At 44.2% G+C, this 20,668-nt stretch overlaps 1 protein-coding gene across 1 annotated transcript in view; it reads left to right on the top strand.

Moving 5' to 3' along the window:
* MCF2L2 (MCF.2 cell line derived transforming sequence-like 2) overlaps positions 1-20,668 on the top strand; it is a 283,600-nt gene that overhangs the window by 189,721 nt on the left and 73,211 nt on the right. The window contains exon 19 of the mRNA XM_061637410.1: positions 19,212-19,304. Within this exon, the coding sequence (XP_061493394.1) occupies positions 19,212-19,304 (93 nt within the window). The remainder of the gene's footprint in view (positions 1-19,211; positions 19,305-20,668) is intronic.

Raw genomic sequence — 20,668 nt, 5'->3', positions numbered from 1 at the left:
ATATTTGTTATGTTTATCATACTTTGGAGGCTGGGCCTGGCAACCAAGAGGTCTTTTGTATCTTTAAAAGTTGTGCAGGGGGGAGGGAGAATTCCACCTTGTGCTTTTCCCCATTACAGGGTTGCAAGAACACCTGCACTTGGCTGACTTTCTCTTCTCCTAAAGATACAGGATCAGTCAGGGATTGAACCTGGCAACCCTATTTATAACAGATGCTACTGGAAGTTGCTGATTCATAGGGTCACCATAAGTCGCAATCGACTTGAAGGCACATAACAACAGCAACGTATTTGCTCAAGTCAGTCATGAGTGTTTGGGCTTTTTGTGTGTGGCAATATTCATTGGTATGCAGTACTGGCACCTCTTTTTTTGCTGTCCATGTCAGCTATTTCTGCTGGCACCCACAGTACTTTTATTAAGATATTAGTCCTGGCACCTCATTAAAAAAAATTTTTTTTTAACTAAAAAAGCACTGGTTTTAGAGCAGAACAAGTAGCTCCCTGAACAGTGAGTTGCTGTCCAAGGCCCAAGTAAATATGCTTGGATAGTTTTGAGACACAAAGAGATTTGTGCTTTTCTTCTGTGACATGTCTCTAGAACTACCAGTCCCAGAGTTCCTTGTGCAGAGCCAAGTGAGTTGGTGGAAGGAACAAGGTGCCATAATAATCATGGCATTGATCCCAAGGATGCCGCTTGTTAGGATTTGCAGGCCCCAAATATTTGAACTTATAAGATCTGAACAGGGTGGTTCATGACAGACGCTGTTGGAGGTCACTGATTCATAGGGTTGCCATAACTCCCGCTCCGCAAGGTACTTACCGTCGCGGTGTGAGATTTGCGGCCCGGGAGTGAAGCCCTAGCCACCATGGTAAGGAAGGGCAGGCGCGCCAGGGATGGCATGACGTCATCAAGGCTCGCCGCGGATGACGGGTGGCCAAGCATATTTAAGCCCGCGCCGGCCCATCAGCCACCTCTTCTTTCTTTGGCGAGCGACGAGAGGACGATGAGGGACATAGCAGAGAGAGCTGCAGGACAGTTGGCGTTGGTTGGGCCTATTAGGCCTAATTGGTTACCCCCAAAGGGGGTTTTGGGAGCCCCAACAGCTGTGGGTGGTAGCACTGCGGCGTGGCTGTGACTGGGGCAGGCCTCGTAAAGGGGCCTGACCAGCGGGCCTTGTAGTGGGGCCTAGCAGCGGCACGTCCAATACCCCCCCCACCTAGCAGTTGTGGAGGGGTTGATTGAGGCTTTTTATTAAGCAGCACGATGTTAGTGCTGCTGCTGGTTAAAAGAAAGACACACAGCATACTAAAAGGAAGTTTGAAAATAAATGAGACTATACTGGATATACAAACAAAATTAAATATAGTCATGCTAATACACTGGTTAAGGATAGACTCATGCACATAAAGGGAAATTAAAAATAAATCAGAATAAAAGGGACGAACAAATGAAATTGTATCTAATCCTTCTAGTTTAAGTTCCCTCTGAGCACTCCCCCCCCAACAGGTTCAGCTTAGCCCCCCCTGATGATATACACAGGTTGGTTCTTTATTATATTATTACAGGGTGGATGCATGATGTGATGGCAGAGCCCCTTTTGTGAGGCTTATGACTTCTTGCTAGGCCCAGACATAGGGGTGTAAGAAACGTGGTTTTTTGTGGTTTTCCTTAAGGGAAAAAAAACCTCTATGGGACCCCAAAATGGTCCCCTGTGGAAGACCCACGACAGAGACAATTGTGAATCAAAATTTAGAGCTTTATTTCGTACTTGCAAGGACGGGTGTCCTACCAGAAGGCAGACACACCCAAATGACATTGGTACAAATCTTTTATCGGTTGAAGATACGGTTGCAGCCATGTTAAGGACAAGGGAGGACATTCTAGGCAAAACAGACAAATAATTGGGTGTCCGAACAAATTAAACCAGAACTATCACTAGAAGCTAAAATGATGAAACTGAGGTTATCATACTTTGGACACATCATGAGACGACATGATTCACTAGAAAAGACAAGAATGCTGGGAAAAACAGAAGGGAGTAGAAAAAGAGGAAGGCCAAACAAGAGATGGATTGATTCCATAAAGGAAGCCACAGACCTGAACTTACAAGATCTGAACTAAATAGGACTTACTTCTGAGTAGATACGGTTGCAGTCATGTTAAGGACAAGGGAGGTCATTCTAGGCAAGCAGTTGCCTATAATTATACAATTATACAATTACCTCTAGTATTAAGGTAAAGGTAAAAATGTGACAGAAATAAAACCAATAGCACCAGGTTACAAACAATTTTTTTATTAACAAACACTATCTTTAAGAGAACAAAGGCAGGTTACATCACCAATCAATCTAGTCCCAACTAGAGTAGAGACCCACTGAAGCTATGAAATTGCAGCTGGTTTTAGACATTTATCTCTCTTACAAAAGAGAAGTGGATGACATCCAAGGGATGTTTTCAACCATTATAAACATTATAAACAGCATTACTCTTTATAAAAGAAAAACAGAAAGAATGAACAAGGTGCTTTCACTGTAGGAACTGGTGTTAAATAACTAAACAGGCTGAGTTTAGAATTTGTACTTCTCATTTGAAACACAAGCTTTAAGCAACCTTTGTTCTTCCTTCACATATTTAAAAAACTCAGCACAGTTCATGCCAAAGTTTAATTTGACACAAAGCTCTGCTTTAACAAGGGAAGGTAACATACGGTTCCTGTTGTCAGTCCATATGTTGCCCATTAGTGAAAACGCTCTCTCCACGAAAGCATTGCTTACTGGGATGGCAAACACTGCACTGACAACCTTCACCAGAATTCTTGATCTGATGCTCTTTAGCAACTGCACACATTTCTCATCCAGAGGAAGATCAGATGTTCTGACCTCAGGCACAAACTTTTTAACCAGGCAAAGTTCATCAAAAAGTCCATCAACATAGACTTCAATGCCCAGATTTGAAGCCACTTTACTAACATGTTCCACTGTTAGCTCATCTGTCTCTCTGTCCAGATCAAAGGCTGTGAACTCTTTTAATTGTGAGTTCTCAAAATCATACCATTTATCAAGGTATGCTATTGCCCGATTGTACATCTGGAAAGCATCTGTAGTGAAAGATGCACATTGAGATTCAGGGAGGTGTTTTAGACCAGAAAGCACCTTTGCTCCAAAGAATCTGTTGTCCACACGATTTACCAGCTTCTCTCTCAAGCTGCACATGAAGGTGTGGAGGTGTGGACTTACTGAATGCTTTCTTTCCAAAAGACTAATAGTCTCATGAAACAGTTGCATGTAGTGATGCACAAAGTAGAGGTAACATTCTGGGACAGAAATCTTTTCAGTTGTGTCAACTGTTGCCTCATCTGCCTGGCCTCCAATAAAGTTCCATATTATCTCTTCGGTCTGCTCGTCCCCAAGCTCCAGGAAATAGGATTTTATAGCAGGCCACAATTGGAGTAGCCGCTCAACAGCTGGGAAAAGAGAGAGCCACCGTGTGTTTCCATGATTAATTACTGCATGGTACTGCATGCCTAGCTCATCAAAGCATTCCCTCAGTTTCTCATTTTTAAGGGTGCTTCTGGAGAACTCCGTGTATACCTTATGAACCAGATACGCAACATCATACTTCTTGTTAAACCAGCCATGCCTGGCAGCATTGTGTAGAACATGGCAAAAACAGTTTGCCTTCACAATGGAACTTTTCTGTTGCTTTAGGAACTGGAATACAGAGTTCCTTACCCCGTAATTGACAGCAGCATTGTCTGCAGTGTAAGCCACTATATTTTCAACAGATAATCCCAGATCAGTCACATTCTTCAGAAGGCTATCGCTGATGGCAACAGCAGTCTCTGATGGTAACTCATAGAAGTCCAGCAGTTTCTCTTGCACTCCAAGGTCAGCATCAAAGTAACGCACAGCCACAGGAAACATTTTACGGTTGCCTTTGTTAGAGGCATCCGTGGCAATTGAAAAAGCAACTTTTTCAGTGGAACGTCCACCCAGTGCCAGCACCACATTTTCTACTGATTTTGGTCCAAGCACGTTTTCAACAATGCACTCTGCCTTGGTTCTTCCACAGTGCAGTTTTTTAACAAGAGCAGAGTCCTCGATCGTTGTAGAAATCAGTTTCATTCCACAATCCATGCTTATGTAACTGTGCTGGTGCATAACTGCATGATACATGTTGCTAACCTCTATAGCAGCAACACGGAGCATTTCTGGTGTACTCTTCTTTGCAAAGAAGGATGTCATGGCAGCACTCTGATTCACCATTCTTGAGGCTCTAATGTGTGCAGCATTTTCCTTGTGTCTCCGAACGGCCTTGACACCATCGTGTTTCACAGTGAAAGTAGAATTACAGTACTTGCATCTGGCAAGACAGTCATCTACTTTTACAATCCAGTCTTTGAAATTATCATTCTGCAACCATTCAGTCTGAAATGATGCTGCATATTTCTTCTTCGGCTTCTCTCTTTCTGGCTGCATTGAAACAACAGGTGTGCAGCACAACAGCACCTGTACAGGAAGAGGAGAGTGTTCATAAGAAAAATGCCTAAATCCACAGCCAAGCAATACCTTTGTTAAGATCAACCCAAATGTCACAAACTAGTAAACAAACTTTCAAGTTCTCCAGAATGCTTTACCAAGCTGTATGGCAAAGCTGGCTTGCTATTGTTGTCACAGAGTCTACATCTGGTCGCAGTCTGGATGGAGTGTAGGAAGAGATTGTATTTACTTTATTTATTAGGTTTATATCCAGCCCTTTCTCCCAGTATGAGCCCAGGACGGAGATAGCAGACTGGCAGCACAATCCTAAACTCAGAAGTAAGTCCTGCTGAATTCAATTGGGCTTACCCCTAAATAAGTGGAGTTCGGCTTGCATCCTTAGGCTGCCCTCTCACTTACTTGCCAAAAAGCCCCATTCAAGTCAATGAGACTTACTTCTGACCAGACATATAGAGGATTACACAGTTACGTTTGATTACTTTGCAAATCTCATTGCATTTAATGTAACATAGTAAATGTGTTTATTATTGAAGCTGGGTAGTTGGATTAATTTGATGCTATGTGGTTTTTAGGTTGTGTTACTCAATGCAGTAAGAATATGCTGATGGTAGTATGCATAGGATCAGGCTACCCGGTGATAGTTCCATCATCATAGTAGTAATAATTTTAATAACTCACCACAGTGCTGTTGACTGTGCTTCACAAGTCAATCAAATGATCCTCCAAAGTTCTGCCGGGAGTGCAGTTGGTGTGGTCTGATGTTTTACCCCGTAGGCATTGGAATTGCGAGGGTGACCCTAGGGGCATAAATAGGACCCGCAAGAAAGTCAATAGGCAACTCAGGCTGGCTCTTTTGGGCTCTGGTGGGTCAGTCATACACCATCCAGAGATAAGACACACTAGGTTGGAACTATATAGGTCAGATGGAGTCCGTATGACAGATATGGGTAATGACATCCTTTTGGGGGACCTGCAGGGGGGTTTACGTGAGTTGCTCGGCTGTGGGTAAGTGGGGACTAAACTGAGGTTTGTCCCCTCTTTGGTGGCAGGGAAGTGCGGGGAAGGTTAAAGGTGAAGGGCAGCTAGGTGGCACCTTTAGGCACCTTTGGAGGTGATTGGTGGTCCCGGAGGCCTGCAGCTCCGGGTTTCACGGCCTGAGGGCAGGATACGGGTCGCCTTTGGGGCCAACGTGTCTCATCCACTCGGAGTTTCAGGGCACCGAGGGCAGACGATGACGCAGGCTGGCCTTCCTACACACCCTAAGGGTGTGGTCAGGGCAAGTGGTTGGCAGATTGGCAGCCCCTTGCCTGGCAGGGGTTGAATCGCCCCAATAGCTGCAAGCAGGCTTTGCCTGACTTACCAGAGAATCCCGTACTTGTGTTCCCCTCTGCAGGTTCATTATACAATGTGAATTTGGTTAATAAAGTGGCCCGTTATTTAACCCAAATATATATTGTGTCTGTGTCTTATTTCACCCTTGGGCCGCAAGTCGTAATCGACTTGAAAGGCACATAACAACAAACAAAGTGTCTACTTCACAAGTAAACTTTCTTAGATTTCTTAGAGAATTTTCCACATGAAATGTTGCATCTGGGGAAAAAATTCTACTTTTGGAAGAGTAGTATGAACTATTCTCCTGGATCTTATTAAATTTGATTTACAAAGACAGCCTGCAACTTACTTTAAATTAAGTGTGCATTGCCCTATGGCGCAAGAATAGTTAAGCTACCTAAGCTGTTTGGTCTGTTGAGTGTGAACTTGCAAGATAAATTAACTTTGCAGAGATAATTAATGAGTTTGCTATGGAGAAAGCCAGAAACACAAAGTTTTAAAGTGAATTATCTGTTTCTAACATGTTTGTAGCATTGGTCTACTAGGATATTTTTTGTTAAAAAGTCAAATGGATAATACATAGGATCATAGGAAGCTGCCTTAGGCTGAGTCAGACCATTGGTCCATCTGGCTTAGTATTGTCTGCCTTGACTGGCAGCAGCTCTCCAGGGTTTCAGACAGGAGTAGTCCAACTAAAAAGTTGCAGAATAACCAGTAAGGTTTGTAGGTCTCTTCTTCAGGCTAGCTGTTAAACAAAACAAGTCTCTGTGTTTGAAGGCTTGGTAGAAAAGCCTTAATGTGAACCAAGGTGCAACCTTGGAAATGTAGAAAAATTTAATTTCATAATCAAAGTACAAAATTTTCTTTCATGGCTCATAATATTAAACCTTTAAAAAAAGATTTTAACCTTTTTGAAAAAAAGATGTTTTGAAAGTTTTTTAAAAAAAAGATTTAAAAAGATGTTTTAATATATTTTAAAGTCTGTTTTTATGATGTTTTAAAGTGTTTTTAATGCTTTTGTTTCCCAACCCGGGCTCCTGCTGGGAGGAAGGGCGGGATATAAATCAAAGAATAAATAAATAAATAAACATTGTATATGTGTGATGGGATTGTGGTATGTGGGGGGCAGGGGGCTTGTGTTGCAAGTATGTAGTGGACTGGTTCCCCCAAAATGATGCTTGGGCCCAGCCAGTCACACTCAGATGAAGACCTCTCAGAAAGGTATTAATAAGAATATAAGAGCCTGCTGGATTAAGCCAGTGCCCTGTCTAGTCCAACATCCTGTTCTCACACTGTCCAACCAGATGCCTATGGGAAGCCCGCAAACAGGACCTGAGCACAACAGCAAATTCTCCCCATTTGTGATTCCCAGCCACTGGCAATGTCTACAGAGGTGTGGATTTTGGTAATGTTAACGCTAGAATAACTGACTTCTGGACACCAACCCTACTGAGTTCTAGCAATCTCCCAATGTTACAGGATTGGGGGGGGGTTGGTCTGGGTGATGTCTTTTGTTCCCTCCAAGCCTGTAATACTGTGTCTGGAAATTGGGGTCTGCAGTAGAGAAATGTGCTGAACTGGTCAAGCCACTTTCTTTGTTAAACTAATGGGTCTGTCAAGTACAGCAATAGCTCAGTTAACAAAACCTCCAGGAAAGCAGCTCATAGAATCATAGAATAGTAGAGTTGGAAGGGGCCTATAAGGCCATCAGGTCCAACCCCCTGCTCAATGCAGGAATCCAAATCAAAGCATTCCTGGCAGATGACTGTCCAGCTGCCTCTTGAATGCCTCCTTTTAACAAAGTCTTTTTTGGGTGGGTGGGGGCACACACTCAGACATAGTCAGAATGTGGCTGTTTGTCTACTGGATTGCAGCTGCTGCAGGCAGCTCTCTCACGTGTGGCTGGAACGGCGCTCCTTGCCAGGTGGATGCATTTGGGGAAAAGCCTTCAAGTAGTCTGTATGCACTGCTTACCTGACATTTCAGGTATTGTTAGTTTTGAATAAAAAGTTTGTTGAAACATGTTGAACTGCTCTTCTTTTTTGTCGTGTAGGAACGTATCCCTATTCTTTCCATGTTCCTCCTACCTCTGGTACCAAAGTTTCTGTTAAAGTTATGTCCAGAAATGCAGGTACTTCATTAACTGAGGTATTCACTGTGCCCAATCTACATGTCTAACGATTTGGCCAAGAGCAGATGTGTTACCACAGGAACAAAGGACTGATTATGCTCTTCTGAAATGAAGGTAGCCCTTCCCCCTCATCCTAGGGCCAGGAGGTAGCCTGGGTGTTTTTAGTCTGATCTGGGAACTAGAAAGAAAATCTTGCTCTTTATGCTGAATCAAGCACAGCTATGGCTTTGGGGAGCCTCCCTAGAAACCTAATGGGGAAGCAAGGTCTGTTGGAGGGTTATTGCTACGAGCCCCTCCGTCCAATATGGTCAGGTTGTGTATATGTGTAAACAGAACCATAAATCATAAAGACCCATAGTCTCCAAGGAAACCGAACCCTGGGTAAGTGCTGGAACCCCTGGAGTCTCTCACCGCTTGGAGACTGGGGAGCGTGCAACACCCAAAATCTTTCAGTAGGGTCGGCAGGTTGTAAGTTACCCGGAGCTGCTGCATTTACTCTTTAAAGTGCCAAGGAAATGAGACAAATATCCCACCCCTATTCCCTCATTCATTTCCCCCACACATATAGCACAGTAAACTTGAACTCTTTCCACAGCAATCAAAGGTAGAACCATGCTGTTCTAGGACAAATTTCAACAGCTGTGGGAAAGGAGTGAGCAATCCCAATGTGGGATGGGAGGCACAGAGGCAGCAGCCTATCCCATTGCATTGGCCAGGTGTCGCCAACATTTTAAGCCCATGAGCACATTGGGATTTTTTGAATGAGTGCCACGTGTGCCACTCTCTTCAATCACTTTTTCCCCCTCCCCAGATCAGCCCCCCACCCTGACATACAGAAAGCATGTACACACACATACAAACACACTACACTACACTTTCCCAAGTGCTCTGGGTAAAAGTTGGATCCAGTAGAATTAATCTGAGCCTTGAAAAGGACTTAAGAGCTGAAAGAGGAAGTGGTAAAGAGCATCCCTCTTCCAACTTCAACTCTATGCACTTCTCAAGAGGGAAAATGATTGCTCGCTGCCTCCTGACCAAGGAGGCAAAGAGGTGGGGGACAGTGGCTGAAAGCCTTCATGGGCACCATGGGAAGGCCTCAAAGGTGCTACACTGATGACTCTAGCATATGCAGTTAATGACAAATATGTGATCTCTGGATTGCTGGCAACACAAGTAATGGCTGTGTCATCTCATGTTTTCTGTTGCAGTATAAGAAGTATACACAGCATCTTTGGATTGCGACTTGATAACCCCATCCCATAGTGTAGTACCCTCCACATGTTTTGGACTGGAACTTCCATTAGCCTCCAGTCAGCTGGTTCTCAGGGGTTGCAAAGTACCACTCACAGAGCTATAGAAGGATTTGGTCCGCCGGCTGGATCTAGTTCTCCACCCCTGATGTATACAGCCTGGTAGCGACCATTTTGCTTTTAGGGGATCTCAAAGCAACCCCTTAAGTAGCTTTTTAAAAATGTTATTTATTTATTACATTTATATCCCATCTTTCCCCCAACAAGTTCAAGGTGGCGCACATTGTTCTCCCCCCTGTATTTGATCATCACAACAACCCTGTGAGGGGAGTTAGGCTGCAAGACAGTGCCTGGCCCAAAGGCCACCCTTGTGAGCTTCATGGCTGAGTAGAGATTCCAGCCCTGGTCTCCTAGGTTTGAGTCCAACACTCTAGCCATTACAGCACACTGACTCCCAGTGAGAGAGCAGAGGAGCTTTGAAAGTAATGTGGGGGATTCTATGGAGGCATCTGCAGAGGAAAAAAAACTCAGAAAAATCTGTGGATCATATACATGATATTTTTGTGTTGCCTTCTGTGTTTGTGTAGCTCCTTGGTTTTATTTTCCTGTTGCTTTGGTCACTTTTGTGGTCTATTAGGCATGGAAGAGAACATGATGAGTTATTTAGATTCCCCAAACAAATTAACCGTTGTTTTTTTTGCATTAATCAGGCCATTAACTTTTGTGTGCTGCATATTTAAAACTCCCATGCATAGTCTTCACCCAGCAAGCAGAAATTATGCAGCTATTTACTCCATGGGGGGGGAAAGCAATTCCTTTAAAAGCCATTAATGTAGTACCTCATAAAGTGGACAATGCTGTAAATCTTGCAAAGGCAACAGGACTTGCTCACTTCTGAAATCCTTGCAGCTCCCAGGAGGAATGGCCTTTTGTTTCTGGCCTTCATCTTCTTTGAAGCATTAAAGCATTTCTGTTGAATGGAGGAGCCAAGAAGATGCTGAGGCAATTGTGTCACCTTCGACCATAATTCAAGCTTTGTTTTCAGGGACTGAGGAGAAGCCATGGCCTTGTCCCAAGATGCCAAACGAAGTAATTCTCTTGGATTTTGGGGCTTTCCCTGACACAGTGAAGGAGACATGTCAGCTCTTGAAAGATGTTGCTTCTCTTGAGGCAGTAGCTGGTAGAAAGAAGGCGCCTGTTTATATGGCTGCGTTCCCAGAGGTGCCGCTCCTCAGCAAGGGAGCCTTCTGTCTGGGCCGGCTGTTTTACCAGTGGTCATGTTTATTTTGGCACAGGTGGATTTTTCCATCTGCTGCTGTGAACGACAACGTTGGTTTTGAAATTTGACCAAAAATTAACATTGCTTTTTGTTCTGAACTACTTCCCATCTTTAAGTGCTCTAAATGTTGGGCCTTACCTTGGTATGATTCTGACCTTTGCTGTGGTGTGTGTTCTTCAATGGGGTAGGATTTGTCCTGATTACAGCATAGCTGGATAAGCACTTTTTAGGCATCTTCTCTTATCATATTTAGTTTTTCTTGTTTAACTGATTTTAACTGTTATGTATTTCAAGATGCTGCAAGTCACTTTGGGGCACAGCTGGTATAGCACAGTGGGAAGGAGAGCTTGGCTGGGAGTCCAGAGTCTGTGAGTTCAAATCCCCGCTCGTGTCTCCTGGGTGTCAAGGGCCAGCTAATGATCACCCCCACAGTGAGCAACTCAGGGGTTACATGTCCTGCCATCTGTGCAGCCGTGGGCAAGCTGCATAGTCCTAAGGAGCCCAGTTGCCCCCCAGCTGGCAGTTGCGGACAAGGCAGGGTCTGGCTTGTGCAGCTGTGGCAAGCTGAGCAGGCCCTAGCCAGCTGGGGAGGACTACCCTCAGAGGGAGGCAATGGTAAACCCTCTTTGAATACTGCTTACCATGAAAACCCTATTCATGAGGTCAGCGCCGCCCCTAGGCACCGGGAAGGGGGGCAGTTTATTTATTTATTTATTTTTATTTATTTTGTTACATTTATATACCGCCCATAGCAAGTAGCTCTCAGGGCGGTAAACAGAATAGGATAAAATACATACATCATAATAAAATCACAAAACATATAAGACACAATGAAAACAAAATACAATTAAACAAAATATAAGATGATAAAAAGGATTAGTATTACAAGATTAAAAAGATAAAAAGATTAAAATGCCTGGGAGCACAAGAAGGTCTTTACCTGGCGCCGGAAAGATAATAATGTAGGCGCCAGGCATACCTCTTCAGGGAGGCTATTCCACAACTCGGGGGCCACCACAGAAAAGGCCCTAGATCTAGTAACCACCCTCCAGGCTTCACGATGGGTTGGTACCCGGAGGAGGGCCTTAGATGCTGAACGAAGTGAGCGGGTAGGTTCAAACGGGAGAGGCGTTCCACCAGGTATTGCGGTCCCACGCCATGTAAGGCTTTATAGGTCATAACCAGCACCTTGAATCTCGCCCGGAAGCAAATAGGTAGCCAGTGCAGGCAAGCCAGAACAGGAGTTATGTGCGAAGACCGACTGGTCCTCGTCAATAGTCTAGCTGCCGCATTCTGCACTAGCTGAAGCTTCCGAACTGTCTTCAAGGGCAGCCCTATGTAGAGCGCATTACAGTAATCCAATCTCGAAGTTACCAGAGCATGAACAACTGAGGCGAGGTCGTCGCCATCCAGATAGGGGCGTAGTTGGGCTACCAAACGGAGATGGTAAAACACGTTCCGTGCCACCGAGGCCACTTGAGCCTCAAGAGACAAGGAAGGGTCAAAAAGGACCCCCAAACTACGGACCTGTTCTTCCAGGGGGAGTGTAACCCCATCCAGAACAGGATGCACATCCACCATCTGAGTGGGGAAGGCGTTCACCAACAGTGTCTCAGTCTTGTCTGGATTGAGTCTCAGTTTATTAGCTCTCATCCAGTCCATTATCGCGGTCAGGCAACGGTTCAGCACATCAACAGACTCACCTGAAGAAGATGAAAAGGAGAAATAGAGTTGCGTGTCATCAGCATACTGATGACAATGCACTCCAAAACTCCGGATGACCACACCCAGAGGCTTCATGTAGATGTTAAAAAGCATGGGGGACAAAACCGACCCCTGAGGGACTCCACAATGGAGAGTCCAGGGTGTCGAGTAATGTTCCCCAAGCACTACCTTCTGGCGACGATCCGCGAAGTAGGAGCGGAACCACTGCCAAGCAGTACCCCCAACTCCCAACTCCGCGAGTCTCCTCAGAAGGATACCATGGTCGATGGTATCAAACGCCGCTGAGAGATCAAGGAGAATCAACAAAGTCACACTCCCCCTGTCCCTCTCCTGACAAAGGTCATCATACAGGGCAACCAAGGCTGTTTCAGTGCCGAAACCGGGCCTAAAACCAGATTGAAACGGATCCAGATAATCGATTTCATCCAAGAGCACCTGGAGCTGGTTAGCAACCACCCGCTCCAAAACCTTGCCCAAAAAGGGGACATTCGCCACCGGTCTGTAGTAGTTCAAATTATCTGGGTCCAGGGAAGGTTTCTTTAAAAGAGGTCTCACTATTGCCTCCTTGAGGCTACTAGGGACTACTCCCTCTCTCAAGGAGGCATTAACCACTTCCTTGGCCCAGCCGGTAGTTCCAGCCCTGCTAGCTTTCACTAGCCAAGATGGGCAAGGGTCCAGAACAGACGTGTTTGCCCGGACCATTCCAAGCACCTTGTCCACTTCCTCGAGCTGCACCAACTGAAACTCATCCAATAATAAAGGACAAGGCCGTGCTCCGGACAATTCACTGGATTCATCTGTCACAACATCGGAGTCTAAGTCCCTACGGATGCAAGCAATCTTATTTTGAAAGTGTCCAGCAATTTCGTTGCAGCGGGCTTCAGATGTTTCTATAATATTGTGAGAGCCAGAGTGTAAAAGCCCCCGCACCACTTTAAAAAGCTCCGCTGGGCGGCATAAGGATGACCTAATAGAGGCAGCGAAATAAAGTTTTTTCGCTGTCCTTACCGCTTTCATATACAACTTATTGGTGGCACTTACCAAAGCATGGTTACATTCGTTGGGAGTTCACCTCCATCTGCGCTCCAGCCTCCTCCCCTCTTGTTTCATCACTCTCAGGGGTATACCACGGAGCTGTATGAGCTCTACATCGGAGGGGGCGTGCAGGAGCGATCGTGTCAATAGCCCGAGTCATCTCCATATTCCACAGTGCGACCAGGGCCTCGACAGGAGCACCAGTCTTATCAGCCGAAAATCTCCCAGGGCCCTCTGAAAACCAAGAGGATCCATCAGACTCCGGGAGCAGACCAACCTAATAGGTCCTCCACCTTTGCAGAGGGGAAGAGCTACTGTAAGTCTAAATCTCAACAAGCGGTGATCTGTCCATGACAATGGGGTAGATGAAAAACATCCCACCTCCAGATCACCGTCTCCATGACCAGTGGCGAAGATCAAATCAAGAGTGTGTCCCAACACATGCGTTGGGCCAGTAGAAAATTGAGACAGCCCCATTGTTGTCATGGAGGCAATGAAGTGCTGAGCTGCACCAGATAAGACAGCCTCGGCGTGGACATTGAAATCCCCCAGTACCAAAAGTCTAGGGGATCTCAGTAGTACCTCCGAGACTATCTCCGTCAGCTCAGCTAAGGAAGCTGTTGGGCAGCAAGGTGGACGGTACACTAACAGTATTCCTAGTCTGTCTCCCTGGCCCAATACAAGGTGGAGACACTCCAGACCAGTCGCTGCCTGGACAGGGTGCTGTGTGGGAGGGAAAGTACTCCTATAGATCACAGCAACTCCCCCTCCCCGGCCCTCAGATCTACCACAGTGCTGAACCGCATACCCGGGTGGGCAAAGCTGGGAAAGAGCAACTCCTCCCTGATCACCCACCCAGGTCTCGGTTATACATGCCAGATCGGCACTCTCCTCCAGAATTAAATCATGGACAAGGGAGGTTTTATTATGTACCGACCTGGCATTCAAGAGCAGCACGTGGAGATCCAAGAGCTGGCTGATAGGACAACCAGCAATCCTGTGGGTAAGAGGAGAACCGGAACAAGGCACAGACACAACTTGTCTGGGACAAGTTCCCCTTACCTGGCCAGTTCTCCTCCTAACACCATACCTCCCATTACCCATCACTATGTTAATTGGGGGCCCCGAAAGTCCCCCCACGAAGGATGGAATCCTTTCTCCCAGACACATAATAAAAATACACAAATACACATACACAAAACAATCATACAAATCATTCACTCCACACTAATCCACACACACAGAACACACAGAACACACAGAACACACAGAACACACAGAACACACAGAACACACAGAACACACAGAACACACAGAACACACAGAACACACAAATACAATTAATAAATAAAAAAATGCAGCAGCAGCAGCAGCAGCAGCAGCAGCAGCAGCAGCAGCAGCAGCAGCAGCAGCAGCAGCAGCAGCAGCAGCAGCAGCAGCAGCCTCTCCTGCCCTTGGGCAATGGTCTCTTCTTCCTGCAGGCACTGGGTCTCCCAGGCCACCTCAGCCAGCCGGCTTATGTATCCCTCCAGAGAGGGACAGGTGGTGAGAATCAGTCCTAGCTGGCTGGGTACCTGGGGCCTGGTCCTGCCAGGCAGAAGTCCCACAGGGAAGGGTGGTGGAGGTGGTGGTCCCACAGCAGCAGCAGCAGCAGCAGCAGCACAGTAGCAACAGCAGCAGCCTCTCCTTCCCTTGGGCGATGGTCTCTTCTTCCTGCAGGCACTTGGCCCCTTGCTTTGGGGAGCCCCCCACGCTTGGCGATGAGAAGCTGGGCTGTGGGTTTTTTTTCTTTTAAGCCATGCAGTCTCGCCAGCCACTTCCTGCTCTTGGGGAATCTCCCGCTCTTCGGCTGTGTGCCTGAGCGGTTTTCCCCCTCTCCGCTCATCAGGTGTGAAGCGGGTGTTTGTGAAGCGGGTGTTTGTGAAGCTTTTAGGCGGGAGGTTTGAATTCCCTGCCTGAATGTGGGGTAGGGTTACCATATTGCCCGGTTAGCCAGATTTTACCTGGATTCTTTGCATGCCACCCAGCGCCCGTTTAGCCCCTTAGCTGCCCTGGCTTCTCAGCTTTAATTTTAAAAAAAATTAAGTTTCTAGGTGGTCCGGTTCTCGAGATATACATAAAAACATCAGCCCCCCGTTAAATATTTTTTTAAATTACTGTATAGCACTTTGTAGCTTTAACTCCACCCGTTCAGGATTGCAGCCAATCAGTGAAGTGTTTGGTTGACCTGTGGCAGTGTCTGCAAAACCTCATTGCAAGGCCAGAAAATGGTGGTTCCCCCCCCCCCCCGTTTATCTGAAAATCTCATAAATTGGGTAAGTATATACATTTCAGTTTTTTCCCCTCTTGTGTGTAGGAGTCAGATCCTGGGCAGTGTTTTGAAAACCTTCCCAATACTTGCTTTTGTGGGGGTAAAAGCATTGCTAATCCCATATCTCCAGAGTAAATCCCATTGAATTCAATAGGACTTACTTTTGAGTAGACATGGTTATGAATGTGCTGAAAATCAATGGGACTTTGGAGTGAATGTAAAAAAGAATTGTGTTTGTGTTCTCTTTCTGTCCCCCCCCCCCAGTCCTATTTTAAAGCAAGTAGGCAGGGCTTACTTAGGTATTACAGTTTTTATTCTGTAGGAAACTGGTTTGACAATAAACTATTATATGGGCTGTATGTATTTATACATCTGCAGAATGTGTGTGTGTGTGTGTGTGTGTGTGTGTGTAGTCTTTCCAACAACCCTGTGAGGTAGGGTTGGAAGCCAAGGCAGCTCACAACAAGAAATAAAGCCATTTAAAATCCAATAATCATAAACGCAAGTATAAACAGTTGCAAAACAGCGTAAAGTGGCATGATTCCGAATTTTGGGTTGTGTGAATGAAATTGCTTATCACTTGAGGTTGCAGTTCTGTCCCTGTTTGAGTAAGTTCCACTGAATACACTGGGACTTGCTTCTGAATAAATAAACCTAGGATTGCACTATAATATCTTTACAGTTTGTGTAAATAATAAATATATTTGATAGTCATGCTTGTATAAATATTTCTTCATTTATCATATTTTTGGTTTTTGGTTGGTATGGTATTACATTTAGGAAAGTGTTACTGCCTTTTGTGTTGTTTTTTCCTATTTGCATTTCACTTATCTTTAATCTCACTCCGTTACAGCCATAGAAGCAACAGCAGCATATGCAAGATAATTAACTCCCATTAGTGATAAGAGCAAGAACGTATAATTATTATTTTAATTAAAACAAGAGGCTTATCAGTACTTTGAAGAGGACCAGATATTTATTTTCTTTCTGAGCCCAGGACTGGGTCTTTCATGATTGGGGTGGGGGGACAGGAGAGTAGTCGATAAGACAGACATCCTGGCATTGGTAATCTAATTAGCAAGGTATGTGTGAGGTTGTTGTACACTTCCGGGCCCAGTTTCATTTTGAGTATGGAGGTGGAACATGTGTAGATGTGGTTGATCAAAGGGAGAAGAAATTTTGAGTTAAGCAAAGCTCTGCTTTTATAAAACCTAAGAAACATACAGATACTTTGAATGTCTGAGTGCCTGCACCAGTGGAATACTGGAGGAACTTGTAAAACTTGCTGTAACAACTGAGCATGTAGTGTGAAATACTCATTTTCCTAACATTTTGGCTTCTTGTTTTTCTCCACCCACCACATCTCTGAAATATATTGTATATGTTATGGTTAACCGTATTGCTGCCCTGACTTACTTTATGTTTGTTGCTATTTTGTGTTTTTATTATGTTTTTATATTGATTGTGTATTTTTATTGTTTTTATTATATTTGTAAGCTGTCCTGAGCTCTGTTTTTAACAGCAGAAGGGCAGGATATAAATCCTCTTAATCAATCAATCAACATTTCATAGTGTTGGAAACTAGAGTCTAGGCATTTAAGGCTGAAAAAGTTTTTTTTAAAAAAGACTTCTCACATCTTTCCCCAGTTTGTGGTGGTAATTCCTAGGCACAAAAACAAAACTGGACAATCCAAATATTAATATGCAAATAATTTGCATAATATGCATATTAGCCTGTCTAGATTTGTGGAACTGAAATATGGCAACCCTAACATGGGGGGCCCCCAACTATGCTTTTGCCCCGGGCCCCACACAGGCTAAGGGAGGGCCTGCATGAGGTAGCCATAAATTGGGATTGACTTGAAGGCAGTCCATTTTGTAGCTCAGTGGTGGAGCATCTGCTTTGCGTAAAGAAGGTCTCAGATACAATCCCTGGCATCTCCAGGTAGGAGTGGGAATGTCCCATCTGAAACCCTGGAGAGCCACTGTCAGTCAGTGTCAACAATAATGGACCCAATATTCTGACTCACTGTAAGGACAGAATATGGAGAAACTGATTGGTTCCCCATTGGAAAGGGTGTGAGACGAGTGTATTTTATCACCCTATTTGTTTACTCTATACACAGAACATATCATACTGAAAGGGGGATTGGATCAAGATGAAGGAGGTGTGAAAACTGGAGGGAGAAATATCAATAATTTAAGATATGCAGACGATACCATACTACTAGCAGAAACCAGTAATGATTTGAAACGAATGCTGATGAAAGTTAAAAGAGGAAAGCACAAAAGCAGGACTACAGCTGAACGTCAAAAAGACTAATGTAATGACAAGAGAGGATTTATGTAGCTTCAAGTTGGCAATGAGGACATTGAATTTGTCAAGGATTATCAATACCTCGGCACAGTCATTAACCAAAATGGAGACCATACTCAAGAAATGAGAAGAAGGCTAGGACTGGGGAGGGCAGCTATGAAAGAAAAGGTCCTCAAATGCAAAGATGTATCACTGAACACTAAAGTCAGGATCATTCAGACCATGGTATTCCCGATCTCTATGTATGGATGTGAAAGTTGGACAGTAAAAAAAAGCAGATAAGAGAAAAATCACCTCATTTGAAATGTGGTGTTGGAGGAGATACCATGGACCACAAAAAAGACAAATAATTGGGTGTCAGAACAAATTAAACCAGAACTATCACTAGAAGCTAAAATGATGAAACTGAGGTTATCATACTTTGGACACAAAATGAGAAGACATGATTCACTAGAAAAGACAATAATGCTAGGAAAAACAGAAGGGAGTAGAAAAAGAGGAAGACCAAACAAGAGATGGATTGATTCCATAAAGGAAACCATAGACCTGAACTTACAAGATCTGAACAGGGTGGTTCACGACAGATGCTCAGGTTGCTCACTCATAGGGTCGCCATAAGTTGTAATCGACTTGAAGGCACATAACAACAACATAAGACAGCTTCCTATGTTCCTAAATGATTCTTCTTCATCATCATCATCATCATCATCATCATCATTATTATTATTATTATTATTATTATTATTATTATTATTATTATTTCACAGTGGCTATTGGAGAAATGCCCTACTAGTGTTCCTGTGGCCTATGAGGCCAAAATCACACATGACTGATTTAGTCAGAGAGGCTGTTTCATTCTGGTTAATAATTCTTTGTGGTGAGCAGGCCATGAACGTCACTACAAACCTGTTTGCTGTAGTCTGAATAGTGGCATATAGCCTAGCCAGGATTTTCCTTCAAGCAGGCTCTGAAATTTGAAAGCGGTTCAGATCCTGAATAAAGGGGAACCCTGATTAGCCTTAGCAATGTTTAACACTGGACTTTATAACCATGGTTGGGGGGGCAGGGGAGGAGTCTGCTCCAGGGAAGAAAAGGGCAATGGAGAGGCAGTGCATTATCCTAAGGCTGGCTCTTATTTGTCAACCATGGTTAGGTAGGAGGGGAAATTATGTCTGAACTGGCCCTATGTGCCACGTACCCACTCCCACTCATTTGAGATTTTATTTGAAATATGAAGCAATATACAAATTGCCTAAATAAATAAATAACTTGGGAAAGACGATGTCCAGCTGGTTGTTTTGTCTTACATTATTTACTTCCTTTTTGTTCTAGAAAGAAGATCTCCAAATATATGAAAAATATTGTCAAAACAAGCCAAGGTCAGAAGCTCTCTGGAGACAGTGTGGAGACAGTATCTTCTTTCAGGTAGAGCTTAGATAGGTCCAGGCAGTCAAGCGATCCAAGATTTCTCCTGTTCCTAGATTCATTAAGTTTATACTCTTGCATCTAGTGCTTATCAATGCTAAAGAGGGAAAGGGTTGTTGAGTGCTTGGATTCATCTATCCTTCCTGCCTCACCCATTCACTTTTCTCTCTCTGAGGTTGCTTCTAAATGATGACTTTATTGATCATTCATATAACATCTGCCATTTATTGAGCATTAATTCTGTTCCTTTGTTACCAGGAGGTCATGCAATGTTGCCTCAATAAAATGTTGTGCCAGGCTTGCACTTCCCTGTCACTTTCCTAATTGCAAAAAGTCTGATTTTAATTTTATTATTTGGAAGCAGATTTGTTACAAAGGAGTGCCAAATCCAATTTAATTGCACAACCTGAATTTGTTGGTTTCAATTAAAGACCTCTTGAAAATAGCAAATAGCTTTCAGTTCATCCCTGCTTGCTTATTTGAACCTCTGTCCTTCCTGCACAGGGACGTCTTTTGCTCCACAAGGCCTCTCAGGTTTCAGAAAGAGTGTATAGACCCCAAAAGCACACATATGTCAGAGTACAGTCTTCCTTTTTCTCCCTCTCCCCAATTTTTTCGACATAGGAATGATTTATTTTCTAAGACCATAGGTCATCACAAAAAGAATAGTGTACATAATATATCCTCCAAGGTTGTAGGTAAAACCCAAATATAAAAGGTATAAATAAAAACATGTGTATCAAGTGTGTTACCAATTGGACGGATGAACCAAAAGTCCCAGATCCCCAGTTTTCATTTAAAAGTTTTTAGCATTTGTAGAACTTGACATAGGATGCAAAATGTTCAGGCACTATTCTGAATTTTTGTGTGTGAGAGAAACTAGCCTCCCTCCCCGTTGGTGAGAAACTCTCCCCTTTCAGTTATTTATTTTTCATCCCTGCCTCCCCCCATTCCTTTGGATGCCAATGCCTTAGGCTTAGACATTGAGAAATCCTGTTCTAGATAACAATTGAAACTAAGGATGCTTCCATGAGGATTTTCTTCAGTCTGCATTTTTAAACACAATGACATGGTTCATACTTCCTGGGCTTAATATTAGTGTTACCAGATTTCTGGTTTTCAGCTGGAGTCTCCAGTTATCAGCTGGAGTCTCTGGTTTTTGGAGGTCCCCTCTGGTTCTATGGCTAGCACCCCTTAATTTCCCAACTGTCAGCTTCAATTTTAAAAAAATTAAGTTTCTGGGTGGTCTGGTTCCCGAGATATACACCAAAACATCAACCACTCCCCGCGCGACTGTTAAATCTATTTTACAGATCTTTATAACACCTTCTAGCTCGAACTACAACTCCCATCAGCCCAATCCA

The sequence above is a fragment of the Rhineura floridana genome, chromosome 7 (assembly GCF_030035675.1).
Source record: "Rhineura floridana isolate rRhiFlo1 chromosome 7, rRhiFlo1.hap2, whole genome shotgun sequence".
In the NCBI taxonomy this organism is placed as follows: domain Eukaryota; kingdom Metazoa; phylum Chordata; class Lepidosauria; order Squamata; family Rhineuridae; genus Rhineura; species Rhineura floridana.
The sequence above is the reverse complement of the archived record's forward strand: the minus strand, read 5'-3'. Positions and strand labels throughout refer to the sequence as shown.